We start from the raw sequence: 26,778 nt of genomic DNA on the forward strand, positions 1-26,778 counted from the left end.
GTATATCACTTAATTGTACAGATTAAAATTACTTTGAAAGATAAGTTTACCTTAAAGGCCATTTGTTACTGAGATTTCCCTGTAGGGACACATTCTGCTTACCTAATTCTGGAAAGTATTAGGTGCAGGTTGGCAAGAGCTGGGGGAGCCCAGATTGCTAACTGCTGGAGTCTAACCAGCTAAACCATATAGCTTGCCACTGATATCACCGCAGAACCAAGATTTCTTTTCCACTTTGTTGTTGAGACAACACCTCACCACAGAAACCAATCCTGGATTCAACACACAAATAAATGGTCAATATTCTCTTTAAACTGCACAGTGTAAGGGTTAATTTGTGACCCTGCAGCGAAGTAAGGACTGACACAAATGCAAAATTAATCCGAGGTTTATTAATTCAAATTAATAATGGTTATAAGTAATTTAAAGAATACATCACAGTAATTGCTTACGTATCCACATACAGTTCACAACGATTTAAGTTGATCAAATGCTGCGGAAGAGATTAAGGAGCAACGTCTAATTTAATGTCTTTTAATGTGTCCTTTTTTAATGTCCATCAAAAGGTATCCAAGTATTGTTGTACGGTTCCCGGTTCGATCACCCAAAGGTGTCCAGTGATTTGACGTTGGCTTGTTTATATCGTAATCTTGATCGTCCTTCTGTAGAAGCTGGAATATGGTTCGCGACTCCCAAGTTCTTTATTTCTTCTTCCCAATTCTTCTGATTCTCTTTTTGAATCAATCTCTGTGTATACAGTTGATTAGGTGACCTTTCACCTATTGTCTTTTGCGATGATTCCTTTTTGAAAAAAAAATGCAACACAGCTCTCCCATATTAAACTAACTGCAGACTATTGTTCCATGAGAAAATGACTGATAAGGAATGAGAACAGTTTGTTGTTTATAAATAGTCTTCTTTCTCATCCTTGAGAAAGGATCTCCTGCGAAGTTAGTCACAACCGGCTCCCATCATGTCTTATGAGATTGATTATGTCTCAAAAATATAAACATCAAAAATATAATTTAACACCTGAATTACAGAATCCTCCAGCAGTTTATCGCAATTGTACCTGCAGTTCATTAGGTCACTGAGGGAGAGAGGAGATTCGGTCATTATGTTACTGCAGGTTTATCAACAGCTATGAACGAACATAATGTTCTGTTTCTGTACAGTATAGACTTGTTCAGTACTTACCCCTCCCCTCCCGGTTCATTTGTGTGCCTTTTTCATGCTGCAATAAGCAAAACTGCTATGAATAGGTGTGGAACTGATACAAGTGAAAGTGGGTTTTGAGGGAGTTTAACTGTTTGAATGTAAAAGTTTGGGTGTAGCTTTCTGAACAAATGGGAAAACAAATCTGAGCTTTAAATACAAGTGTTGCCACACTTAACAACAAATTAAATGACGGAAAAAAGAGAATTCGGAGATAGCTGTTTAAACAGATGTTGGAATTTATACACGAATCTGACATCTGTGGGGACAATAAACCGTATAAGATCACCTCACAGATTTGCCAGTTAGGTTACCTCCTGATGTGAAAGGCGCCATAAAATGTAATTTGTTGTTGTTGACTTGCCAGATGCTTTGCACTTTGCTCAGTATACTGCATTGGGACGTCCTCCCGACGTGAAAGGCGCTCTATAAATGGAATCCTGTTGTTGTTGTTGCATTTAGCATTGTGCGATAGCACAAATCCCATTCAAGAGTAAGTGGGTAGGAATAAAACTGTCCTCACATCGGGCTCTGAAGAACATATGGTTGCATTACACCTTGCATTCACAAATAACTAGTATAGTGTTACGGTCACCCGGTCCTTTAGAATGTGTTCTGTAGGGCTTATGTATTCACCAGAAGCATTGGCCAGTCTGAGTGGCCCTTTGGATGCATCTTTGATATATTTAGAGTTGGTTGGGATGTTTTCCTGTGCCATCAAGTCTGAATATTTATAGCTTACAAAAGGCCGAATAAAATTACTTGTCATTGCATCACCATCTTACTCCATGGCACCATGGTACTCTGAATCTCTGATTTACAAAGATCAGTCCTGAGGAATCCATATTGTTTGGGAAACTGGAATGGACAAGATCAGACTGGTGTACGGACCGAAGAACATCTATCCTACACCTTAGAGTCAAGAGTTGGGTTCAGTCACCTCATATTTAATAGCCTGCTAGTTAGTATTTGTTAAAGTTGATTAGTTATTTGTGTAATTCAGGGTTGTGTAATTTATTGTTATTTGTCGAAATCACTTGAGAACTATTTCCGAAGAGTTTGGGATTCTGAACGAACCATAATAAAAATACCGTTGAGTTTTCTTAACTGTATCTCATTCGAGGGCTCTGTTAATTTTCAATTGGCAAGAAATAGGCTCTCGCACACATTGGTGAGAATTGTTCTCAGAGGCCATCTGCGAGTGGGGGAACGAGGGTGTACAAATTAAGGGTATAGAACCATCTCTCCAGTGGGTTTAACGTTGCTCGACAGATATAATGTTGAGCACTGAAAAGAAACATTTGGGAATGTCGATCAAACGAACCATTAAAAGATCAATTTTAAAAGGTTGGGGAGTTTTTGGAAGGGTTCTCTTTGGGACAGGGTTACATAGTGTGGAATTCCCTTTACTTGCTCTCTCCACGTACCTCCCTCCGCTGCCGTCACTGAGGCTCCGTCATCAATGTTCAGACTGAGTATGAAGGGACGAAAAGGAAACGTGACGGACACAGTAACACATTGCGCTGTGGACAGCGAAGGGTTTGCCCCCCCGAGTCGTCACTACCAATTAATAGTAATAATTCGGTCACTTCAACCCACGGCTGTTTGTGGGGCCGTCGCCGGGCGCGATCGGCTGCCGCGCCGCGCCCCGCAGGAGTCACAGTCACTACACTTTACAGTGTGTATCCTGTGAAGCGTTGGGAGGCGTCGCGAAGACGTGATCAGGCGCCGGGTCAAACCGCGCGGGGTGTACTGAGTCCTGGCGGAGCACTCGCGATAACCACCTTCCTCTCTCCATAGATGCTGCCTGACCTGCTGCGCGCGCGATCCCCGGCCACTACGGTTTTCATTCCGGATTTCCAGCATCCTCTGCAGTATTTTTCCTTCGATTCTGAGCGCTCCGGGACGCTCCCCCCCACACCCCACACCCCCAGCCCCCACCGCCAGCTGCATAAGCGCAAGTTGTTGTTGTTGTCGTCGTGGTCTGCGTGGCTCTGGTCCTGTCCCTTTAAGGGGTGACGCACTCCGCCGAGCGGCGCGCGTGCGCGGTGCGCCCGACCGGGCTGCGCGTGCGCCGCGAGGAGAGCTGAGCGGCGAGAGCGAGCGAGAGGGGGAGGGACGGGGTCACGAACTCTGACGCGCGTGAGGTAAAGAGAGCCGCGGCGGCGGCGGCGGGAGGCGCGAGGCCAACGGCTCGGCGTTCCATTCGCGTTCAAATCCTAACGGTCAGGTAAGATAGCGGGGCCCCGGGGCTTCCCGCCCTTTCCCTGCCTCGCGAGTGCCGCCCCCGCGTCTCACCGTCTCCCTCGCTCGAGGGCTTCGGCCTAGTCACAGCCACCGCCCGCCCTCCCCCCCCCCCCCCCGTCCTGACCCCCGCCCCCCCCGCCCGGCCCGGCCCGGCCCGCAGCCGACCGACAGGGGAGAAAGGCTTGGCAGCAAATCTGTGTGTGTGTGTGAGGGAGAGGAGTGAGTGTGTGAGGGAGAGGAGTGAGTGTGTGAGGGAGTGAGTGTGTGAGGGAGCGGAGTGAGTGTGTGAGGGAGTGAGTGTGTGAGGGAGCGGAGTGAGTGAGTGTGTGAGGGAGCGGAGTGAGTGTGTGAGGGAGTGAGTGTGTGAGGGAGTGAGTGTGTGAGGGAGTGAGTGTGTGAGGGAGTGAGTGTGTGAGGGAGTGAGTGTGTGAGGGAGTGAGTGTGTGAGGGAGTGAGTGTGTGAGGGAGTGAGTGTGTGAGGGAGTGAGTGTGTGAGGGAGTGAGTGTGTGAGGGAGTGAGTGTGTGAGGGAGTGAGTGTGTGTGAGGGAGAGGAGTGAGTGTGTGTGAGGGAGAGGAGTGAGTGTGTGTGAGGGAGCGGAGTGAGTGTGTGTGAGGGAGCGGAGTGAGTGTGTGTGTGAGGGAGCGGAGTGAGTGTGTGTGTGAGGGAGAGGAGTGAGTGTGTGAGGGAGAGGAGTGAGTGTGTGAGGGAGAGGAGTGAGTGTGTGAGGGAGAGGAGTGAGTGTGTGTGAGGGAGCAGAGTGAGTGTGTGAGGGAGCGGAGTGAGTGTGTGAGGGAGCGGAGTGAGTGTGTGAGGGAGGTGTGAGTGTGAGGGAGGTGTGAGTGTGAGGGAGCGGAGTGAGTGTGTGAGGGAGCGGAGTGAGTGTGTGAGAAAGCGGAGTGAGTGTGTGAGGGAGAGGAGTGAGTGTGAGGGAGAGGAGTGAGTGTGTGAGGGAGAGGAGTGAGTGTGAGGGAGAGGAGTGAGTGTGAGTGTGTGTGTGACGGAGTGGAGTGAGTGTGTGAGGGAGCAGAGTGAGTGTGTGAGGGAGCGGAGTGAGTGTGTGAGGGAGCGGAGTGAGTGTGTGAGGGAGCGGAGTGAGTGTGAGGGAGAGGAGTGAGTGTGTGAGGGAGAGGAGTGAGTGTGTGTGAGGGAGCGGAGTGAGTGTGTGTGAGGGAGCGGAGTGAGTGTGTGTGAGGGAGCGGAGTGAGTGTGTGAGGGAGCGGAGTGAGTGTGTGAGGGAGCGGAGTGAGTGTGTGTGAGGGAGCGGAGTGAGTGTGTGTGAGGGAGCGGAGTGAGTGTGTGAGGGAGAGGAGTGAGTGTGTGAGGGAGCGGAGTGAGTTTGTGAGGGAGCGGAGTGAGTGTGAGTGTGTGTGTGAGGGAGCGGAGTGAGTGTGTGAGGGAGCGGAGTGAGTGTGTGAGGGAGCGGAGTGAGTGTGTGAGGGAGCGGAGTGAGTGTGTGAGGGAGCGGAGTGAGTGTGAGGGAGCGGAGTGAGTGTGAGGGAGCGGAGTGAGTGTGAGGGAGCGAGTGAGTGTGTGTGTGAGGGAGCGGAGTGAGTGTGTGTGTGAGGGAGCGGAGTGAGTGTGTGTGTGAGGGAGCGGAGTGAGTGTGTGTGTGAGGGAGCGGAGTGAGTGTGTGTGAGGGAGCGGAGTGAGTGTGTGTGTGAGGGAGCGGAGTGAGTGTGTGTGTGAGGGAGAAGTGAGTGTGTGAGGGAGAAGTGAGTGTGTGAGGGAGCGGAGTGAGTGTGTGAGGGAGCGGAGTGAGTGTGTGAGGGAGCGGAGTGAGTGAGTGTGTGAGGGAGCGGAGTGAGTGAGTGAGTGTGTGTGTGAGGGAGCGGAGTGAGTGTGTGTGAGGGAGCGGAGTGAGTGTGTGTGTGAAGGAGCGGAGTGTGTGTGTGAGGGAGCGGAGTGAGTGTGTGTGTGAGCGGAGTGAGTGTGAGGGAGCGGAGTGAGTGTGTGTGTGAGGGAGCGAGTGTGAGGGAGCGGAGTGAGTGAGTGTGTGAAGGAGCGGAGTGAGTGAGTGTGAGGGAGCGGAGTGAGTGAGTGTGAGGGAGCGGAGTGAGTGAGTGTGAGGGAGCGGAGTGAGTGAGTGTGAGGGAGCGGAGTGAGTGAGTGTGAGGGAGCGGAGTGAGTGGGTGTGTGAGGGAGCGGAGTGAGTGGGTGTGTGAGGGAGCGGAGTGAGTGGGTGTGTGAGGGAGCGGAGTGAGTGTGTGAGGGAGCGGAGTGAGTGTGTGTGTGAGGGAGCGGAGTGAGTGTGTGTGTGAGGGAGCGGAGTGAGTGTGTGTGTGAGGGAGCGGAGTGAGTGTGTGTGTGAGGGAGCGGAGTGAGTGTGTGTGTGAGGGAGCGGAGTGAGTGTGTGTGTGAGGGAGCGGAGTGAGTGTGTGTGTGAGGGAGCGGAGTGAGTGAGTGTGTGAGGGAGCGGAGTGAGTGTGTGTGTGAGGGAGCGGAGTGAGTGTGTGTGTGAGGGAGCGAGTGAGTGTGTGTGTGAGGGAGCGAGTGAGCGTGGGAGGGAGGGAGAGGAGTGAGCGTGGGAGGGAGGGAGAGGAGTGAGCGTGGGAGGGAGGGAGAGGAGTGAGCGTGGGAGGGAGGGAGAGGAGTGAGCGAGGGAGGGAGAGGAGTGAGCGAGGGAGGGAGGGAGAGGAGTGAGCGAGGGAGGGAGGGAGGGAGAGGAGTGTGTGGGAGGGAGGGAGGGAGAGGAGTGTGTGTGTGTGGGAGGGAGAGGAGTGAGTGTGGGAGGGAGAGGAGTGAGTGTGTGTGGGAGGGAGAGGAGTGAGTGTGTGGGAGGGAGAGGAGTGAGTGTGTGTGGGAGGGGGAGGAGTGAGTGTGTGTGGGAGGGAGGGAGAGGAGTGAGTGTGGGAGGGAGGGAGAGGAATGAGTGTGTGGGAGGGAGGGAGAGGAGTGAGTGTGTGTGGGAGGGAGAGGAGTGAGTGAGTGTGTGTGGGAGGGAGGGGGAGGAGTGAGTGTGTGTGGGAGGGAGGGGGAGGAGTGAGTGTGGGAGGGAGGGAGAGGAGTGAGTGTGGGAGGGAGGGAGAGGAATGAGTGTGTGGGAGGGAGAGGAGTGAGTGTGTGTGGGAGGGAGCGGAGTGAGTGTGTGTGGGAGGGAGGGAGGGGGAGGAGTGAGTGTGTGTGAGAGGGAGGGAGGGGGAGGAGTGAGTGTGTGTGGGAGGGGGAGGAGGGGGAGGAGTGAGTGTGTGTGAGAGGGAGGGAGGGGGAGGAGTGAGTGTGTGTGGGAGGGGGAGGAGTGAGTGTGTGTGGGAGGGAGGGGGAGGAGTGAGTGTGTGTGGGAGGGAGAGGAGTGAGTGTGTGTGGGAGGGAGGGGGAGGAGTGAGTGTGTGTGGGAGGGGGAGGAGTGAGTGTGTGTGGGAGGGAGGGGGAGGAGTGAGTGTGTGTGGGAGGGAGAGGAGTGAGTGTGTGTGGGAGGGAGGGGGAGGAGTGAGTGTGTGTGGGAGGGAGGGGGAGGAGTGAGTGTGTGTGGGAGGGAGGGAGAGGAGTGAGTGGGAGGGGGAGGAGTGAGTGTGAGTGGGAGGGGGAGGAGTGAGTGTGTGTGGGAGGGAGGGAGGGGGAGGGAGGGAGCAGAGTAAATGTGTATGAGAAGTAGAGAGTTGTGGGTCGGGCTGTTGGAGGAAGAAGCCCGGGACGCCGGTTGAATGGAGTTGGCGGTGAGTCTGTCAGTGTGCAGACGGGCGGGCAGTGGCCTCCCTCCCTCCCTCCCTCCCTCTCCCCGGCCGGTGTCCAGTCTGTCATTCCCAGGCCTGGGCTGGTTGAAAGGAGCCAAGCCAGGGCCTCGCTTACACACTCACTGCTGCTGTCCCTGTGTGTGTTGGTGGCACAGACTCCCCTCAGGAAGGAATACACAGTCACTCACTGGTTGAGACGTCTCAAAGCGCTTCAGTCAGTCAAAAATAATAATAATAATCGTATTGATGAATTGTATTGATTGATCCTTTGTTTGATGAATAATAATTCTTGTTTTTGATACAGCGCCTTATCACGTCTTTGATATGTGTCAAAGCGCTTCGCAGCATATACTGTAAAGTGTAGTGACTGTATATTTTGTGGACAAAACACGGCAGCCAATTGGGCATAGCAGTGTCCCGTCCCACAAACAGTCATTATTATTATTCCTGTGTCACACTTGCGTTTATCTGAAAACTTCACCTGGCTCCGCTTCATGCTTTGAGACGTCTTGAAGACATGATGACCTGCAATATAAAATGCAACGCTTATTCTTATTATTATTCTCTTCAAACCTGGGATCAAACCACGACTGTTTGTGGGACAATGTTGTATGCAATTGGCTGTTGCGTTTTGCCCACAAAGCACACAGTGTATCCTGTAAAGCTCTGTGAGACACCTCAATGACATCATAAGGTTTGATATCAAATGCAAGGATTATTATTATTTTATATTGAAGCAGAAAGTGTGGGAGTAAAGCAGTCACACACACACACACACACAAAAAAAAAGCACCTGCAGTTCCCTGGGCCAGAGACTGTCCGTCCGCCGTTTGTCCTGAGGACCCAGCGTAGCCTTAGGAACATAGGAACAGGAGGAGACCGTTCAGCACTTTGAGCCTGTTCCGCCATTTAATTAAATCATGGTTGATCCGTACCTCAACTAATCCTTTCGATTCTAATTTCCTGCTTTCTCCCCATATCCCTTAATACCCTGACCTACCAACAATCCATCAACCTCACTCTTGAAGGTGTGGATGGATCCAGCCTTGTATTTGTCTGTCTCGTTCCCGGTCTCTGCTCTACGGTTGTTGACTCTTGTTTTGCAACGAAGACGGGTACATTTTATTAAAGCGCAATGTAAAATTGGACACAAATGGCCCCTGGTGACATATGATCTTTTCATTTATAAACAAATCCAATACAGTCAATTCACTTTACAGTAATCCAGTAAAGCGCTTTGAGACGCCTTAATGATGTGATAAGGAGCTATATCAAATGCAAGGATTATTATAATAATATTTTTGCCAAATCGAGGTTTAGCCAACCTGTCCCTCAAATGATTAAATGTGGAAAAACTCTTTATTTACTACTTACTGCTGGTGTGTGTGAAGGCCAACAAGAAGCTCTGCGATGTTAGATCACTCACTGATGCACTCCCACATTTGCCTTTGTTCCATGGCCCCTTCTCAAATGTAAAAATGGACAGTGGTGTAAGTTGATTCATATTTAATATGGCCTAGGCTGAGATTTGACAACTGTAGGTTATTTAATGCTTTTGGAAACCAAAACCCCCTTGGATGAGCTAGCTGTACTGATGTGCACTCCGCTGTTGAAAATTCAAGACATGAAAGTTGCTCATGGGGAGCAGTAACCCAGTAATTCATCACACAAAAAAAAGTAAATACAATTCCAATAACTGGAGTGTGCTTCAACACAAATCCACTCGAGTAGCTGCATTTTGTTTAAAGCATACAAAAAATGATTAATGTCTTTTTGATAAATTTTGTGGATGAGTAATCCTGTTAAAGATTTAGTGATGAAATTCGTCCCTGGAGCACACACTCTTCTGTTCTGTATAATAATGGTGAAGAAGGGTATCAAGCAAAAGCTTGAATGTCAGTGCTTAAATTATCTCATAATTTCAGCATGGTTTTATTTCATAGCATGTTAGAATAGACATTATTGCAATTCATGATACGGGGAATATTTTTTGTGAGGTAATGCATAGGCTGCATTGACTTTCAAGGTAGATAAGGTGAAGCTCAAGTTATCTCTCCACTTAAGAATCTTGCGATGCGTATTGGATCCTTGAAACTCACTCCTTTCACTGCCAAATACATCAATTGAGTTTAGTCAGAAAAACAACTGCAGTGATTTTCTCCCTGTGCAGGTATCTCACAGAGAGCAACAGGAAAATGGCTAATACAGTTAGCGGTCAGTTGATATCTAGGTTTCTGGAACTTGTGATAGACCATTGGCAATCTGACTTGTCTGTTGGCACATTAGGTAATTTCTCCATGACTTCAGCAGCCACCAGGTAAACTTCTGTAGTCTGTCTGGCATCGTGGTTAAACTGTTAGAAACAAATGATTGTTTATAATGCAGCATTAAATTGATAACAAAACACAAAATGCTGCAGATGCTGGAAATCTGAAACAAAAGCAGAGAGATCTGGGAAAACTCAGCAGGTCAGGCAGCATCTACGGAGAAAGGCAAGTGAGTCAACGTTTCAGGTCCACAACCCTTCGTCGGAACTAAATTGATAATGTCACTGAGGGTCTACAGGCTAGGTTGTGTGGGAAGTAGAGAAAATAGTATACAGTAAATCTAGTGCTTGCCCCTCATCTTCGACCACACCTTCGATCACCCTCCTACCCCTACCCTCCCTGCCCTCCACCTCTTCTGATCCCAACCCCCAGCTCGGGCCCAAATCCCTGTCCAGCGCCTTGGGATGTTACAGTGAAATGTTACAATGACTTTTTCCAGCACAGATGTCTCTCAATTATTTTAATTACACACAATTTGCTAATAAAGGTATACTATATACTGATGCTGATTGCGAGACATTTTTAACTGTTTTGTTTCAAACATACATAGAAATATATATTATTATTATTAAATTGCTTCAAGCTAACGGGAAAACAAATTAGTGCAGCTACAGCTCGATAAACATAAAAATTCAATGCCATATTTAGCGTATATAGTATGAGAGCAATAGGGGAACAATAACAAACATTTGTAACAGTCAGCAACATCTGGGGCATTATTTACAACAAGTTGCATTTATATAATAATAATCCTTGCATTTGATATAGGGTCTTATCACATCTTTGAGGTGTCTGCCTCTAAGCGCTTCACAGAATATACTGTAAAGTAAATTGGCTCTATATTTTGTGCGTGGAATGCGGCAGACAATTACACACGGCAGTGTCCCACAAACAGATGTGGATTGAGTGACCAAATAATTTTTTTGAGGGATTAATGCTGAAAGCAAAATTATTTTAATGTTTGGAATTCAACCAATCTGATGAGCCTCAATTGACTACCCTACATTAATATTAAGTCACAAGGCACACTTATGCATTCCATTAAGCCCGAGCCTTGAAAGTCATTTTTGGTTTTAATTATTTGATTGTACAGTTATTCATTGTCTGGATTATTATAATAGCTACAAAGTGAGGCTCAAAATGATTCCAATGAAAAAAGGTTTTAGATTATGTAAAATGTGAGCATCTCTCAAAAGATTTACTTGTCTTCAAAATCTTGAGATTTGTATGACATATGTGTTGCTATGCTTACATCAGCGAGTATTCTGTTGGAATTTATAATCAGAATTTTGAAAATGGACAATGTATTAAATTGTTCACTGCCAAAGGCCAATTGATGTAATTTTTTCAATTTTTTTCTCATCTTTGCACTGAATAATACAAAGCCAATACAAAATTACATTTATATAACCAGAAAAAGTTGATTTGAGCTTTTGGCTTCTTGGCGAGTTTGAGCATCGTCTTATGAGTATAAGTGGGTTGTCAGGTATATTATTACAAGGTGTGGGTGGAATATGTTATAGGATTTGCATTGGGTTATTTTCGCCAGCCTGCTGCAAGTCTCAAATTATGTAATCCAGTCATGTGCTAAAGGCAAAATCCAAGTTAATTTCTATGGGATCTGAGTAAATACCTCCTGGCTGTTTATACAGTCCTGTTTGATTTAGAATTTCAACTCCAATCTGAAATCAAGTGGACATTGGAACTGTGGTGTAAATGCATGTTTCATAGCTAGCTTGACCAGGTATATGGCGCAACGGATAAACGAAGTTTACAATTTTCCAAACTCAGAAATATCATGAAAAAAAAACACCCTGAAATATTTCAGCATGTTTTGCAAAGAGGTTTTTAGATTTAGAAAAGTGGATAATAATAAATAATAATCCTGGCATTTGATATAGCGCCTTATCACGTCGTTGAGACATCTCATAGCGCTTCACAGAATATACTGTAAAGTGAATTCACTGTATTTTGTGGGCAAAACGCGGCAGCCAATTGCGCTCAGCGGTGTCTCACAAACAGTCATGGAGTGACCAAATTATTATTATAGACCTCATTCAGATGTACACTACTACACCACTAGTTGGACTGCAAGGCAGACTAACACATGTATTCTGGCACATTGAGATTTGGAAAGAGTCTTAATTGAAGTGAAAACTCAGCTCTGTATTCTAATATGACAACATGCTATTGAGAGCACAATTTAGAACATTTCTGGGTTGAAAATAGTCTTCAGGGCAAACATTTTACAGAGTCTTGTTCTCAAATAACCACGTTTTGGTGTATTTTTGGCTAACAAATTAAAGTTTCTTGAAATGAATGTTGGTGTCTTGGATAATACATAAAAGCAGATTGTATTTTTGGAACTGGCATAAGTATTACTATGAATGCCCATCTTGTGGACATTTTACATTAAGTTCAAAAGAAATGTTAAGACAGTCTTCAAATGGAAGAGTGGGGACCGAAGTTCAACAAAGGTGATGGAATCGTAAATAATTAATAATACTTACATCTGATACATCACCTGTAACATTTCATTTTGGGTCAGCCGGGTGTCCTGACGCATGTGGAAACCTATCACCGTTGCTTAAGAGTCTCCAAACCAAACTGAGAATTCCACACATCCCACCGACACGTGGAAATCCCAGCGAGAGCTCGTTGGAATGGAATGCGCTCTCTCTCTCTCTCTCTCTGGAGGGACGGACGGACGCATCCTGCCTACCTAATTGCGGAATATATTGAGCGCAGGTTGGCAAGAGCCCAGGCTTGTGCGTTGGAGTAACTGCTGGAAGTTAACCTGTAACATTGAACATCCTAAAATTGTTCGTAGATAATTGATGTTAAATGTAGTGACTATCTTTGGAGGCAAACATAGCAGCTAATTTTGGGCAATCCGTGTATCTGTAGGATTGTTGGCCAGAACACCGAGTGAAACTCCTTTCACTTTGTAAAATGTCATGATATCGTTGAATTTCTACCTGAACGGGCAGATGATGTGGAGTCCTGTAGCGTAGTGTTTAGAGCACCTCGCAAGCGAGATACCCGGGTTCAATTCCTGGGCAAGGCATAACCTTAGGCAAAGTAAATCTTAGGCACACGCCTCTACCTAGGAATAAGTAGGAACCCAGTTATTAGTTGATTGGCAGATCGCATTTCTAGTGGTTAATAATCCCTTCAAAATAAATAATAATAATTTGGTGTGTGTGGGTCACTGCTGTGCGTAATTGGCTGCTGCTATATACTCAATTCACTTTACAGTGTATATCTCCACCTTGGGCGGCTGGGTCTTCAGCCTCTCTGCCCCCACCCTGTGGAACGCCATCTCACATTCCCTTCGCCTCGCCCCCTCCCTTGCCTTCTTCAAGGGGGGTCTCAAAACCCTCCTTTGACCGAGTCTTCGGCCACTCTCCTACCCTCCCTATCCTCCACCCTGTCTGATCCCGATCCCCAGCTCAGATCCCAATCCCTGACTGTCCAGCACCTTGGGATGTCCTCCCGACGTGAGAGGCTCTATACAAATGTAATTTTGTATTGTATCAGTGAAGCACTTTGAGACGTGTCGAAGACGTGATAAGGCACTATATCAAATGCGAGGATGATTATTATTATTTTGTAAAGCAGCAGATTTTTCCAACCAAAATATTTTCAGTGAATAAAGCCTGTATACCTTATTTCTTCCAGAAAGTTCTCAAGAATAACCAGAATGGCAAAGTACATGGAAGAGGGGGCACAACAGATTGCTGAGCGACAAAGGAAAGAGGTATGTAGACAGACAACATTGTTCAACTGTCTTTCTGGAAATCTATTCTGATTTTAATCTATTTAATTTTGAGAGGGAAGGAAATAATTCTTCTAAGTATGCATACTGTATTCACATAGCAAGGGCAAAACCTTAGGCACGTTTCCTTACTCCACACGCCTCTGTTTACCTAGCAGTAAGTAGGAACCCGGTAGTTAGTCGACTGGCAGATTGCTTTTCTGGGGGTAATCCCCCCCAAAAAAGTAAAATATGTAATAATGTGGTCACTCATTCCACTGTTTGTTGGACACTGCTGTGAGCAATTGGCTGCTGCATTCCGCCCACAAAATATTCAGTCAATTCATTTAGCAATTATTTCTGTGAAGGTCTTCGAGACATCTCAATGAAGTGATATGTTCCTCTTAAATGCAAAGATTATTATTCAGGTTATTATTATTATAGCAAGTCGTGTCCTTTTTCATTGGGATCCTAATAAAATTTCACAGAAATTCTATGAATTATGAAATTGTAGCTTGTTAGCCAGGGGTGATTGATGGTGTTGAGCAAGCAGTCTATGGCAGGAAGTATTTGCACATCAATTGAGAAAGTATTTGCATAAATTACAGTGAATTCAGTGAATATTTTAATTTTTAATTTACATTTTGAGTTTAATTTAGCAAATTACTGGACAAAGTCTGTCTTCACTTGGATTGAGTGTTCAACTTATTATTTATTTTTTAAAGGGATTATTACCCACGGAAAGCAATCCATCAATGGTACTTACTGCTAGGTAAACAGAGGCGAGTGGAGTAAGGAAGCTTGCCTAATGTTTCTCCTCTTCTGAAAATCAAACCCAGGTCCTCTCGCTTGTGAGGCGAGTGCTCGAATCACTACCCTGCATGACTCCACATCAATATGCTACAAAACACCATTTTAATGAGGTTCCCCTGCATTCGCAGCCCCAGGAAGCACCAGGAAGGTGTATTTGGTTGAAATCAAAAACTTTAGCCAGTTATAATCTGTGATACTTGGCTTAGTAGTCACAGAAATGCTTATGGGTATTGGGTAGAGCACTCGCCTCACAAGCGAGGGGACTCTGGTTCCATTCCTGCATCAACCTAGCATTCAGTTGCAGCTTGGGTATGTGCTTTATGTAGAGTGGATTGTTTCTTTTACCAGGTGCTTTTTTAAAACTATATAATTTTGCCCCCTTCTGTAAAAATAACTTTTCTTCCTCTCTTTAGGGATGCTGAAAAAACAGCAAACAATCCTATATCATCAGTATCGCGTTTGAGTAAATAGCATTTGTACGTCAGTGAAAGCTGCTTGAGAGCATTGTGAGGACAAGTAGAAGGTAAGGTTTTCTGCCACTTTGAGGGTGGTACTTACTGTTAGATTGTGTTTTTTACACTTTAAATGTTGTGCTGATCTCACTACTATTCATTTTAAACTGATATAATAATCCTCGCATTTGATATAAGCGCCTTTTCACATCATCAAGACGTCTCAAAGCGCTTCACAGAATATACTATAAAGTGTAGTTTCTGTGTATTTTGTGGACAAAGCGCAGCAGCCAATTACGCACAGCAGTAATGTGGTCAGTCAATCTACGATTATTATTATTTTTAAGGGATTATTGTCACCGGAAAGCAAGCCGCCAATCGACTAACAACCGGGTTCCTGCAGTAGGAACAGTTGTATTTGCATTGAGACCTGACACTGTGACCCAGACTCCAGCCTCAGTTCACATTGGCAGATTGCATGGTGCTGCAATATCAGCTGAAATAAATTTTTTTTACAGGGTGAAACCCATTTAAACAATTTGATTTCAGTTTACGAAAGTGTTGTGAGCTTAGTTCAGATTATGTTGTGCAGTTAAAGTGACCTTGTGTTAATTTTCAGTTTATAGTGATCTTCAGGGCACGTGATAATGTAATGAGTAACATTCAGTCAGGTCCACAGTTGAGTTCGTGACCTAATATCTGATACCTCGCTGGTATTAAACAGGTGACATTGCTATATACTACATCGTCTTGTATTACAAGAGCTGGTGATACTATGTTTACGCACTGCACTCAACTTTGTATAGATAGACTTAGTGGAGTATTTCTATATTTTTAAATTAAAGCATTCTGCATGAATACTAATAATTATCTAATTATCAATAATAAATCTTGCATTTGATATAGCGCTTTATCACATCATAGAGACGTCTCAAAGCGCTTCACCGGATCCACTGTGTACACTGATTGACTGTATTTTGAGGGCGAAATGTGGCAGCCAATTGTGCACAGCAGTGTCCTACAAAGCTATGGATTAAGTGACCACATTATTATTATTAGATTTTGGAGCAATTATTGCCTCGGGAAACTGATCCGCCATTCGACTAACAACCGGCTTCCTACTTACTGCTAAGTAAATAGAGGCTTGTGAAGTAAGGAAATTTTCCTAAGGTTTCGCCCTGCCAGGAATCGAACCCAGGTCCTCTCGCTTGCTCTAACCACTATGCTACAGGACTCCGTAATTGGGGAAGCAGCTGATCTGCCTGTGCTGCTCGGTGATTTAAGTGATTTACTTTTGAGTTTTATTTCCTTCTCTTTGGTAACTTAACATCGCCTTCTAACCCTCCACGGGTTTTCTCCTCCCTACCTTTGTAACTGCTAACTCCACATCAACCTCCGCTCAGCGGCTCCGGCCTACTCCACATCCCCCGCCTGACCCTGCCCGCCCCACCATCGGTAGTCGGGCCTTCAGCCTCTCTGCCCCCACCTCTTAGAACTCCATCCTACAGTCCCTTCGCCTCGCTCCCTCCCTTTGCTCCTTCAAGGCTTGTCTCAAGAACCTCCTCCACTGTGCAGGTATCACAAATAGCAACAGGAAAATGGCTAATACAGTCAGCGGTCAGTTGATATCTAGGTTTCTTGAACTTGTGTGAGACCATTGACAATTTGACTTGTCTGTTGGCACATTCGGTCATTTCTCCATGACTTCAGCAGCCACCAGGTGAAACTTGTAATCTGTCTAGCATCATGGTTAAACTGTTTAAAAAAGAGATTGCTTGTAATCCAGCACTGAACTGATAATGTCACTGAGGGTCTACAGGCTAGATTGTGTGCGAAGTAGAGAAAATAGAATACAGTAAATCTAATACTTGCCCCTCATCTTCGACCACACCTTTGATGACCCTCCTACCCCTACCCATGCTGCCCTCCACCCCTGCTGATCCCAACCCCCAGCTCAGATCGAATCCCTGACCATCCACCCCCTTTGGACGTCCACCTGACGTGAAAGGGTCTGTAATTTGTTGTTCTTCTTACCGAGCTGTGTTTTATGCTCACTGCAGGTTCATATACATCAGGTGTCTATGGCTGGAAGTCCAACGCTGTCCTTGGCTGAACAAGCACAAGTAAAGCTGATCACAGTTACCGATGATTTAGTGCAGCAGCTCGCTGAACAGCAGGTACGATTTGTCACTCCATAACAATCATCTCAAAATGTCAATTCGCATTACAGTCTATCCTGTGAAGCGCTTTGAGACGTCTTGAAGACGTGATAAGGCGCTGTATCAAATACAAGGATTATATATATATATGAAAAATGTTGCTTTTTTTTACATTTTAGTCTGCGATGAGCTTTTGTTTTTTTTCCCCCCTTTCTTTGTCTAATCATTGGCAACTTCCTCCCAGGCCTCCCATTGTCACGGGACATTATCTACTGTAGCTCCAGGAACTGTGATAGGAAGACCAATGATGACCAATCCCCTACAGAGGATTCAGATTGTTCCTGCCGACTCTGGTGTCACTGAAGCACAGCGCATTCAGGTAGAATTTCTCTTCCCTCAGACATAGTGAAAGCAATCTTATTAGTGTGTGTGTTCAGTTCAGGAGTGTTAAGTTGGTTAAATGCGCTAAGGAGTAAGGAAATGGTTTAGTTTTTAAACACTTGAGCTGTGTGCAAATGGATGCTGCTTTAGGAAGGTCCTTTAGGGGGAAAAAATATATAATAATTTGGTCACTTCAATCCACGACTGTTTGAAATTGGCTGCCGCGTTTCGCCCACAAAATATGCAGTCAATTCACTCTACAGTATATTCTGTGAAGCACTTTGGGACATCTCGAAGACTTGATAAGGCGCTATATCAAATGCAAGAATTATTATTGTTGTAATAAATGATATCATTTCACTTTGCAGATTGTTACAGATCAGCAAACTGGCCAGAAAATTCAGATAGTCACATCGATGGACCAGGGGGCGACCAAACAGTTTTTCATAACGAATTCTGACAGCTCCACATCGAATAAGGTGATTCTAGCCAGACCCGATTGTGGACAAGGGAAAGTCATCCTAGCAGCACCTGATTCAGCTGGGCTCAACCAGCTTATTTTTACATCTCCTGATGGCTCTGCACAACATATACAGGTTCGTTGGATTTTATCGGAAAGTCAATAATAGGTCGTGGTACCAATAGATCAAAGCATAGTTTAAATCCTGAACTCTCTCACCAAAAGGCTGTGGATGCTGGATCCATTCATATTGTCAAGACTGAGGTGGATAATAATAATCCTTGTATTTGATACAGCGCCTTATTACGTTTTTGAGACGTCTCAAAGCGCTTCACAGAATATACTGTAGAGTGAATTGACTATGTATTTTGTGGGCAAAACATGGCAGCCAGTTTTGCACGGCAGTGTCCCACAAACAGTCGTGGATTAAAGTGACCAATTCTTTTTCTTTGGAAAGAATTATTACCCCCAGAAAAGTGATCTGCCAATCGACTAACAACCTGGTTCATACTTACTGCTAGGTAAACAGAGGCGTGTGTGTGCAGTAAGGAAACTTGCCCAGGGTTTCTCCTGCTGGGAATCGAACCCAGGTCTCTTGCTTGTGAGGCGAGTTTGTTTTTTAATATTTTTTAAAGGAATTATTACCCCCGGAAAGTGATCCACCAATCAACTAACAAGCGGGTTCCTACTGACTGCTGGTAAACAGAGGTGTGTGGAATAAGCAAACTTGCCCAACATTTCGCCCTACCTGGAATTAAACCCAGGTCTCGCGCTTGCGAGGCGAGTGCTCTAACCACTGAGTTACAGTGATATTCTGACCTAACAATACAGATATTTGTTAGGTCAGAATATCAAGGGATATGGAGCAAAGGTTTCTGGATGGAGGGTATGGAGTTGAGGTACAGATCAGCCATGATCTTATAGAATGGCGGAACAGGAATGAGGGGCTGAATGGCCTCCTGTTCCTATGTAACCCTTATAAATTTAAAACTACATGTACATTGTAATCAAATCAAAATATCATAAGAACATAAGAATTATAGACGAAAGAAGATAAAGTGAATTGTAATGTTTTCACATCTATTGACCCAATCTATTGGTTGATGTCTTACTTCTGTGCAGATTGTAACAGATGCTACTTCAGCAGAGCAAAGCCCAGTGAAACCAGCACTAGAGCTTTGTGTGGTGTGTGGGGACAGGGCTTCAGGTAAGAATCTGCTTATAATAATCTCAATCATATATAATCTTAACAACGAGTTTGAGTTTACTTTCCATTACGCTGAGGGAGGTAAGGTGGTCTCCTTGGAGCTGAACTGGCTCCAAGTTGACATGCCTGGCAATGGAATGTCAAAATCGAGTCTTTGATATTGTGCCTTATTACATCTTCAACATGTCTCAAAGTGACAATATTATTATTTTTTGGCGGGATTATTACCCCCCGGAAAGCGATCCGCCAATCGACTGACAACCGGTTTCCTGCTTACTGCCGGGTAAACAGAGACGTGTGGAGTAAGGAAACTTACCTAAGGTTTTGCCCTGCCCGGGAATTGAACCCAGGTCCTTTCGCTTGCGAGGTGAATGCTCTAACTACTATGCTATGGGACTCCAGTACGGTTTCCTGAGGTTGACTTTGCATGTTGTAGACATTTTTGGTTGATCGGTAGATGTCTGTCTTGGGTTTTTGGTGACTTGGTAAACAGACAATGGATTTTAATAATCATGCCATTTCCCCCCCCACCCATTAGGACGTCACTATGGGGCAGTGAGCTGTGAAGGTTGCAAAGGATTCTTTAAAAGAAGTATAAGGAAGAACTTGGTATATGTGTGCAGGGGATCAAAGGATTGCGTCATTAACAAACACCACAGAAACCGCTGCCAGTACTGTCGACTTCAGAGGTGCTTGGTTTTGGGAATGAAACAGGATTGTAAGTCAAGAACTGAGTGTCCATTTTCTTTTATTACAAATTCAGTACCTTAAAAAGCTTAAAAAGTTATAATCCTTTAATTTGATATAGTGCCTTATGTCATTGAGACATCTCAAAGCGCTCCACAGAATATACTGTAAAGTTAATTGACTATATATTTTGTGGGTGAAACCCTGCAGCCATTTGCTTACAGCTGTGTCCCACAAACAGTGGTGGATTGAGTGATCAAATTATTATCTTAATTAACTTTTTTGGAGGCATTATTACCTCCAGAAAGCAATCTGCCAATCGACTAAAAAACAGGTTCCTACTTAATACACTACAGGACTTTACGATATCAAAAATATTAAATGCTCGTGCCTCTCTTTGCTGTTTAATAGCTGTTCAATGTGAACGAAAGCCAGTAGAAGTTTCCCGGGAAAAATCTGCAAACTGCGCGGCTTCAACTGAAAAGATTTACATCAGGAAGGACCTGCGAAGCCCTTTAGCAGCAACCCCCACCTTCGTAACAGACAAGGAAAGTGCAAGGTATTACATTGCTTGTCTATTGTCAAAACTATCCAGTGTTTTCCCGGGCAGGGCGAAACCTTAGGCATGTTTCCTTACTCTGTATACCTAGCAATAAATAGGAACCCAGTTGTTAGTCGATTGGTGATCGCTTTCCATAATCTCTTCAAATATAACTAAAGTAATAATAAACAACAGTGAAGGTGACTGATGTACCAGCGTGAGTGACGTTCGTGAATAGGAGATGAAGGGCTAAGGCATCAAGAATGGTGAGAGAGGGAGTTGTGGAGGAGAGTGACTGAGGAGGATAAGTCGGTGCGGGAGGTAGGCCAGAGGGGGAGGAGTTCAGATGACTCCAGGGCAGCGGAGTGAGAGGGGTGAGGAGATTCTTTTCCAGGGGTGGTAGGAGATGGAGGTGCGTTGGGTGGTGGTGGGGAGAGAGATTGAGGAGTTAAGGGGGATAAAATGGTGATTGGTGATGGATCTTTTCTTTTTGTAACCTCCCATTATTGCCTTCTTTTGTCTTGCACCATCAACACCTCTGATCTTGTCATCTTCTGTCCTCTATCTCATTATTTCCTTTGTCTTTGTTTCTCCTTGCTTGTCCTTATAATCCAATAAAGGAATAATGTAAAAAAAAGGCAAAATACTGTAGATGCTGGAAATCTGAGTCCCCCCCCATTCCCTCTTGTTCCCGTCAATTTCTGTTTTTATTTCAGATTTCCAGCATCTACAGTATTTTGCCTTTTTTTACATTATTCCCTTATTGGGTCTCAAAGGGGAATAGATTCTGAAAAGGTTTATTTCAGAAATGAAAAAGCTTTCGGTTATGTTTTGTTTGCATTGATAGACCAGTGGGACTTTTGGAGTCAGGAATGTTGGTGAATATACAGCAGCCACTATTGGAGACCGAAAACACTATGTTACTATCGTCTGACATCAAGGTGAGATGTGGTCATTTACTGCTCTGAAATACAGCGTTTTTTGTGGTCGACCTTATGGCTAACCCAGCCCACTAATCTTGATCTCACCAGCCCTATTCGTTTCAGGTGGAAACGTGTCAAGGTGATTTAAGTACGCTTGCAAATGTGGTCACGTCACTAGCGACCCTGAGCAAATCAAAGGACCTGTCCCAAAGCAGCGCCGATCTATCAGCTGTCGAGACCTTGAGTAATGGAGACGCTTCTTTATCAGAAATGCAACAAGATGATCAGTCTGCGAGTGTCATTACGAGGTAATTTACACCCACTTTGCAAGTCATGCTTGTATTCAATTTGAACAGTCGTGAATTAGTTGAAACTGCTTTTGTACAATTCTGTTTTCTAACGTTTCATCTCGCCCACAATTATTATAATAATAATCCTTGCATTTGATAAGAGTGTCTTATCATAGACGTCTCAAAGCACTTCACAGGATGTACTCTAAAGTGAACTGACTGTATATTTTGTGGGCGAAACGTGGCTGTCAATTATGCACAGCAGCGTCCCACAAACAACCGTGGATTGAGAGACCAAATTATTATTTTGTCTTCCCGACGTGAAAGGCGCTATACAAATGTAAATTTGTTGTATTATTATTCTTGGAAGGGATTATTACCCCTAAAAAGCTATCCACCAATCTGTATACAATATACGTATAAAATGCACAGTCATTCCACTTTACAGTATACTCTGTGAATCGCTTTGAGCTGTCTCAACGATGTGATAAGGGGCTATATCAAATGCAAAGATTATTATTATCGGACTCGTGTGGAGTATAAACATATGCACAGATTAGTTGGGTTGAATTGCCTATTTCTGTACGGTACATTTTAAGTAAATTTATAGTTTGGTAAATTTTAACGAAACCATGCAAATTCCGTTGTTTTCTTCAGACAGTTTATAGTTTATACAATACAAAATTACATTTGTATAGCGCCTCCTATGTCCCAAGGTGCTGGCATTTGTGTGTTTTTGAATCCTCTTCACTCTTGGTGAAATCTAAATGAACTATCCTTAATCTGTAGCAAACAAATATACCACCTTGGAGTGACTCTTAGGTTTTCTGCCTTACTCTCCAACCCACTATCTGCTGCCTCCGCTCGACTGACTCCGTCTGGCCTCCTGCTTTTCCCTCATGCCCTCCATTCCACCATAGGCCTTGCTTTACGCCGCTGCACCCAAAACTCTGGAACACTCCCTCAATCCTTCCGTCTTGCCCCTTCCTTCCCCATCTTCAGATCGGGCTTGAAGACCTTCCTCTTCGTCCGTGGCTATGGTCCCCTGTTCCCCCCCACCCCCGGCTCGGAGTCGTGCTCCACCACTGTCCAGCGCTCTGGGACGCTGCCCTGTGTGAGGGGTGCTGTGTAAATGTGAGTTGTTGGTGATGTTTTCTGATTGTGTTGCTTCTCTATTTCTTTTCCTCTTAGAGCATTTGATACACTGGCCAAGGCACTAAATCCAGTGGATGGATCAGCTGTTCAGAACTCTGCAGATTGTATGGATACATCAGGCACCAACATACAGCTGATTAGCGGGGAACCAGTCCTGCGTATAGTAGAGATTGAGGTGCCGATCCTCAGTGATGTGCATGTTGCTTTCAAGGTTTGCTCTTTTGCATTATTTAATTTTAATGAGATTATATAAACTTTGGAAATAAAAACAGAAGTGGCTGGGAACACTCAGCAGGTCAGGCAGCATCTATGGAGAGAGGAAAGTGGATTCACGTTTCAGGTCGTTGACCTTTCATCAGAACTGGACAAACTCGTCAGTATTTTCATTTCAGATTTCCAGCCTCTGCATTATTTTGTCTTTTGCTGTACAAATGTAAATTTGTTGTTGTTGTTTGTTGGACTGGAAATCAATTCCTGTTTTGATATTGAACGCCTCCTTTTTCCCTCACACCTACAGCTAACCATGCCATCACCCATGCCAGAATACTTGAATGTGCACTATATCTGTGAATCGGCAAGCAGATTATTGTTTCTCTCTATGCACTGGTCAAGGTCGATTCCAGCCTTCCAGGCGCTCGGGTATGTGATTTATTTTAATCTTCAATTTCAATTTGCTGTTTTGACAGTTAAGACTAAAGAGCTCGATGTGCTTGTATTAATAATAATCCTTACATTCAATACAGCGCCATATCACATCTTCGAGACGTCTCAAAACGCTTCACAGGATACACTGTAAAGTGAATTGACTGTATTTGTGGGCGATTTAGTATTCGGTGCTTTATCTCAGATATGGTTAGATCCTCTCGAATGAGAGGACCTGGGTTCGATTCCCCAGCTGGGCGAAATTCACTTTACGGTATATTCTGTGAAGCACTTTGGGACGTCTCAAAGATACGATAAGGCGCTATATCAAATGCAAGGTTTATTATTATGTTTTGCTGTCTTAACAAATAAATTGTCAGCAGACAGAGCGAAAGTGGTCACAGAACATTGCTATGTATGGTAGGAAATGGTTGTCTGAGTCAACCTTCAGCATCAACACAGTGCTTTTCTCTTTTCTCAGGTCAGATAATAACACAGCCTTGGTAAGAGCTTGTTGGAATGAACTCTTCACACTCGGTCTGGCCCAGTGTTCCCAAGTGATGAATTTATCCACCATCCTCACAGCGATTGTTAACCATTTGCAAACAAGCCTTCAACAAGGTAAGAGTTAGTACTGAAAAACTTCATTGGAAGATGATGTGGCTCATTGGTGTTGCTAGCATTCCCTCGTGGAGTCCTGTAGCTCAGTGGTTAGAGTACTCACCTCACAAGCGAGAGGACCTGGGTTTGATTTCCAGGCGGGGTGAAGTTTCCTTACTCCACGCGCTTCTCTGTTTACTAGCAGTAAGTAGGAACCCAGTTGTTAGTCGATTGGTGGATGGATTGCTTTTCGGGGGATAATTCCTCTAAAAATAATAATAATAATTTGGTGACTCAATCCATGACTGTTTGTGGGACACAGCTATGAGCAATTGGCTGCCATGTTTGGCCCACAAAATACACAGTCACTACCCTTTACAGTATATTCTGTGAAGCGCTTTGAAACGTCTCGACGACGTGATGATAAGGCGCTATATCAAATGCAAAGATTTTTATGCTTCGCCATCTTTCTTAACAGATAAGTTGTCGGCGGACAGAGCGAAAATAGTAATGGAGCATATCTGGAAGCTGCAGGAGTTCTCCAACAGCATGGCTAAGTTATCTCTGGATGGATACGAATATGCATACCTGAAGGCAATCGTTCTGTTTAGCCCAGGTAAGTCACAAGTCAACTAAGTTTACAGCACAAGCAATAATGTGTATGGTGTTAAAAGTTGCTCCTGAAGTTTTAAAAAAAATTGAGTACCATTTATTACCGTGATAAACATAAATTTAAAAATGGGTCGCTCAATCCACGACCGTTTGTGGGACACTGCTGTGCGCAATTGGCTGCCTCGTTTCACCCACAAAACACACGGTCACTACACTTTACAGTATATTCTGTGAAGCGCTTTGAGACGTCTCGAAGATGTGATAAAGTGCTATATCAAATGCAAGGATTATTATACACAAGTTGTCTTGTTTTTGTTGTTTCCTCAGATCACCCCGGACTAATTAACGCTGCACAGATTGATAAATTTCAAGAAAAGGCATACATGGAACTTCAGGATTATGAAGCGAAATCATATCCAGATGATTCTTACAGGTAAACGTAAATCTTTATTTCCTAATTCTATTAGGTCTTTGACTTCCAGCAGATTGATAACTGGAAATTCCTGTCTTATCGGGCAGAGTAACTCTCTTTACAACATGTTTATTGTTAATAATGCTTTTCTTCACTTATCTCCTTGTAAAAGTGAGTCCTGTAGTTCAGTGGTTGGAGCACTTGCTTCGCAAGCGAGAGGACCTGGGTTCGATTCCTGAGCAGGGCGAAACCCTAAGCAAGTTTTCCTACTCCAAACATCTAGCAGTAATTAGGAAACTGGTTGTTAGTCAATTGGCAGATCACTTTTCCAGGCGTAATAAAATAAATAATTAAAAATAATAATTTAATCACTCAATCAATCCATAACTGTTTGTAAGACACTGCTGTATGCGATTGGCTGCTATGTTTCACCCACAAAGTATAGTCAATTCACTTTGCAGTATATTCTGTGAAGCATTTGAGACGTCTCAACATTGTAATAAGGGGCTACATCAAATGCAAGGATTATTATTAATATTAATGCTTTTCTTCACTTACGTGGAGTCCTGTAGCTCAGTGGTTAGAGCACTCGCTTTGCAAGTGAGAGACCTGAGTTCAATTCCAGTCAGGGCGAAACCTTGGGCAAGTTTCCTTACTCCACACAGAGCCTAATAATAATCCCTCCAAAACAAAAAACAATAATAAATTGGTCATTTTCCATCCATGACTGTTTGTGGGACATTGCTGTGCGCAATTGGCTGCCGCGTTCGCCCACAAATATACAGTCAATTCACTTTACAGTGTGTTCTGTGAAGCGCTTTGGGACGTCCTCCTGACGTGAAAAGCGCTATATCAAATGCAAGGATTATTATTATTATTATTATTATTACCTCCTTGTAAATCTGAATAGAATGCCTCAATATAATGTTAAAAAATGGCAGGTTTTGTGTTGATTGTAACTAGGGCTTTGTTATAAATAATCTTGATTGTATCTTTTGCAGGTTGTCTAGGCTCCTTCTCAGATTGCCTGCTTTACGGCTTATGAGTAGTGCCATCACAGAAGAACTGTTCTTTGCAGGACTAATAGGAAACGTTCAGATCGACAGTATAATCCCCTATATATTGCGAATGGAAACAGCGGAATACAACAGCCAGATTACAGGCTCTGCAGTGTGATCTCTCGCCTCAGCAATATCTCACGACCTGCGCAAATCTTGTTCATCGTGGCTTTGTGAGGGACGAGCAACAAGTTGTTATCTGAACACATCTACAAAAGATATGATGAGGAATAATCCTTGCAAACGGAGAGGAGAAAACAATTTGAGGAGAGAAGACTGAATATTTTTCAGTGACGAATTGTGCTCAAGAACACTTTTGTAATAAAATAGTGACTATGAAAGAACCTTTCCTTTTTCTAATTGTTCTGTTAGGACTGCACACGTTTTTTTTGCAGAGCAGATGTGTGTGATTTGGTATGGACAAAGCCTGTTCTCGGTTTGTGTATACCTGATATTTTTTTATTAATCTGTAGCAGACTGTGTTGGAGTAAAATAGTCTTGAAAAAAATTGGGCTGGTTTAAAGATACAACAGTTGACATATTGGTTAAAGCACTGATTTGCATGTCGGTGAGACTCTGTACACAGTATAGCATTTAGATGTGGTTTTGCATATTATTATTTTGGGGCAAGTACTGGGCATTGGTGTTCACTGACAAATTACTTCATATTTGTTTAACAAACGCCTGCCGACTCATTGCGTTTAGCAACTGATTTAATTTGACGGAATTATCTGACTGTCCAGTGTCATGGGACGTCCTCCCGACGTGAAAGGTGCTGTATAAATGCTGTATATATCATTTGTTCTTAAGGCACGGTCTGTATGTTCTGCTTTTACAAAGCACGAACATAGGAAGAGCAGATCGGGTGGCGAACCTTGTTTTAGTCGCTCCCACCCCAGAGTATAATAGTAATAATACCTGCATTTGATATAGCGCCTTATCACGTCTTTAACTGTAAATTGAATTGACTGTACTTTGTAGGTGAAACGCAGCATCCAATTGATCACAGCAGTGTCTCACAAACAGTTGTGAATTGAAGTGACCAATTTATTATTATTTTTTGAAGGAATTGTTCCCGGAAAAGCGATCCGCCAATTGATTAACAACCAGGTTCCCACTTACTGCTGGGTAAACAGGCGTGTGGAGTGAGGAAACTTGCGCAGCGGT

General features: G+C 44.3%; 1 protein-coding gene and 1 long non-coding RNA gene across 5 annotated transcripts; one reads left to right on the forward strand and one right to left on the reverse strand.

Annotated features, from left to right (window-relative positions):
* Window positions 1-523: 523 nt before the first annotated feature.
* On the reverse strand, window positions 524-3,133 carry LOC121849191. Its single transcript, XR_006085140.1, has 3 exons — window positions 3,028-3,133; window positions 2,643-2,686; window positions 524-1,234 (listed from the first exon to the last, which is right to left on the reverse strand). It is a non-coding gene; the product is annotated as an uncharacterized LOC121849191 (long non-coding RNA).
* Window positions 3,134-3,300: 167 nt separating this feature from the next.
* Window positions 3,301-26,545, forward strand: LOC103188905 (nuclear receptor subfamily 2, group C, member 1). Of its 4 annotated transcripts, none has more exons than XM_042335150.1 (17): window positions 3,301-3,445; window positions 13,144-13,222; window positions 14,446-14,555; window positions 16,545-16,661; window positions 16,888-17,022; window positions 17,393-17,620; window positions 18,607-18,691; window positions 19,230-19,409; window positions 19,790-19,937; window positions 20,767-20,860; window positions 20,951-21,150; window positions 22,324-22,498; window positions 22,805-22,926; window positions 23,411-23,550; window positions 24,008-24,145; window positions 24,469-24,574; window positions 25,555-26,545. In XM_042335150.1, exons 4-17 carry the CDS (start codon window positions 16,566-16,568, stop codon window positions 25,727-25,729), a joined length of 2,022 nt encoding a protein of 673 aa, XP_042191084.1. In that variant the 5' UTR covers window positions 3,301-3,445; window positions 13,144-13,222; window positions 14,446-14,555; window positions 16,545-16,565; the 3' UTR covers window positions 25,730-26,545. The 4 variants fall into 4 exon arrangements, with proteins under 4 accessions (XP_042191084.1, XP_042191087.1, XP_042191085.1 ...); XM_042335153.1 differs by having other exon boundaries at window positions 20,966-21,150; XM_042335151.1 differs by lacking the exon at window positions 3,301-3,445 and adding an exon at window positions 7,009-7,117.
* Window positions 26,546-26,778: the final 233 nt, after the last annotated feature.

The sequence above is a fragment of the Callorhinchus milii genome, unplaced genomic scaffold, assembly GCF_018977255.1.
Source record: "Callorhinchus milii isolate IMCB2004 unplaced genomic scaffold, IMCB_Cmil_1.0 Scaffold5, whole genome shotgun sequence".
NCBI classification, from domain to species: domain Eukaryota; kingdom Metazoa; phylum Chordata; class Chondrichthyes; order Chimaeriformes; family Callorhinchidae; genus Callorhinchus; species Callorhinchus milii.

What these genes read in the sequence shown, in the direction of transcription:
- LOC103188905 (XM_042335150.1), top strand. Translation starts at nt 16,566, where the DNA reads ATGGCTGGAAGTCCAACGCTGTCCTTGGCTGAACAAGCACAAGTAAAG. An exon ending in AGCAGCTCGCTGAACAGCAG is followed by an intron (nt 16,662 to 16,887) that starts GTACGATTTGTC and finishes ACTTCCTCCCAG; the next exon opens with GCCTCCCATTGTCACGGGAC. An exon ending in GTGTGGGGACAGGGCTTCAG is followed by an intron (nt 18,692 to 19,229) that starts GTAAGAATCTGC and finishes CCCACCCATTAG; the next exon opens with GACGTCACTATGGGGCAGTG.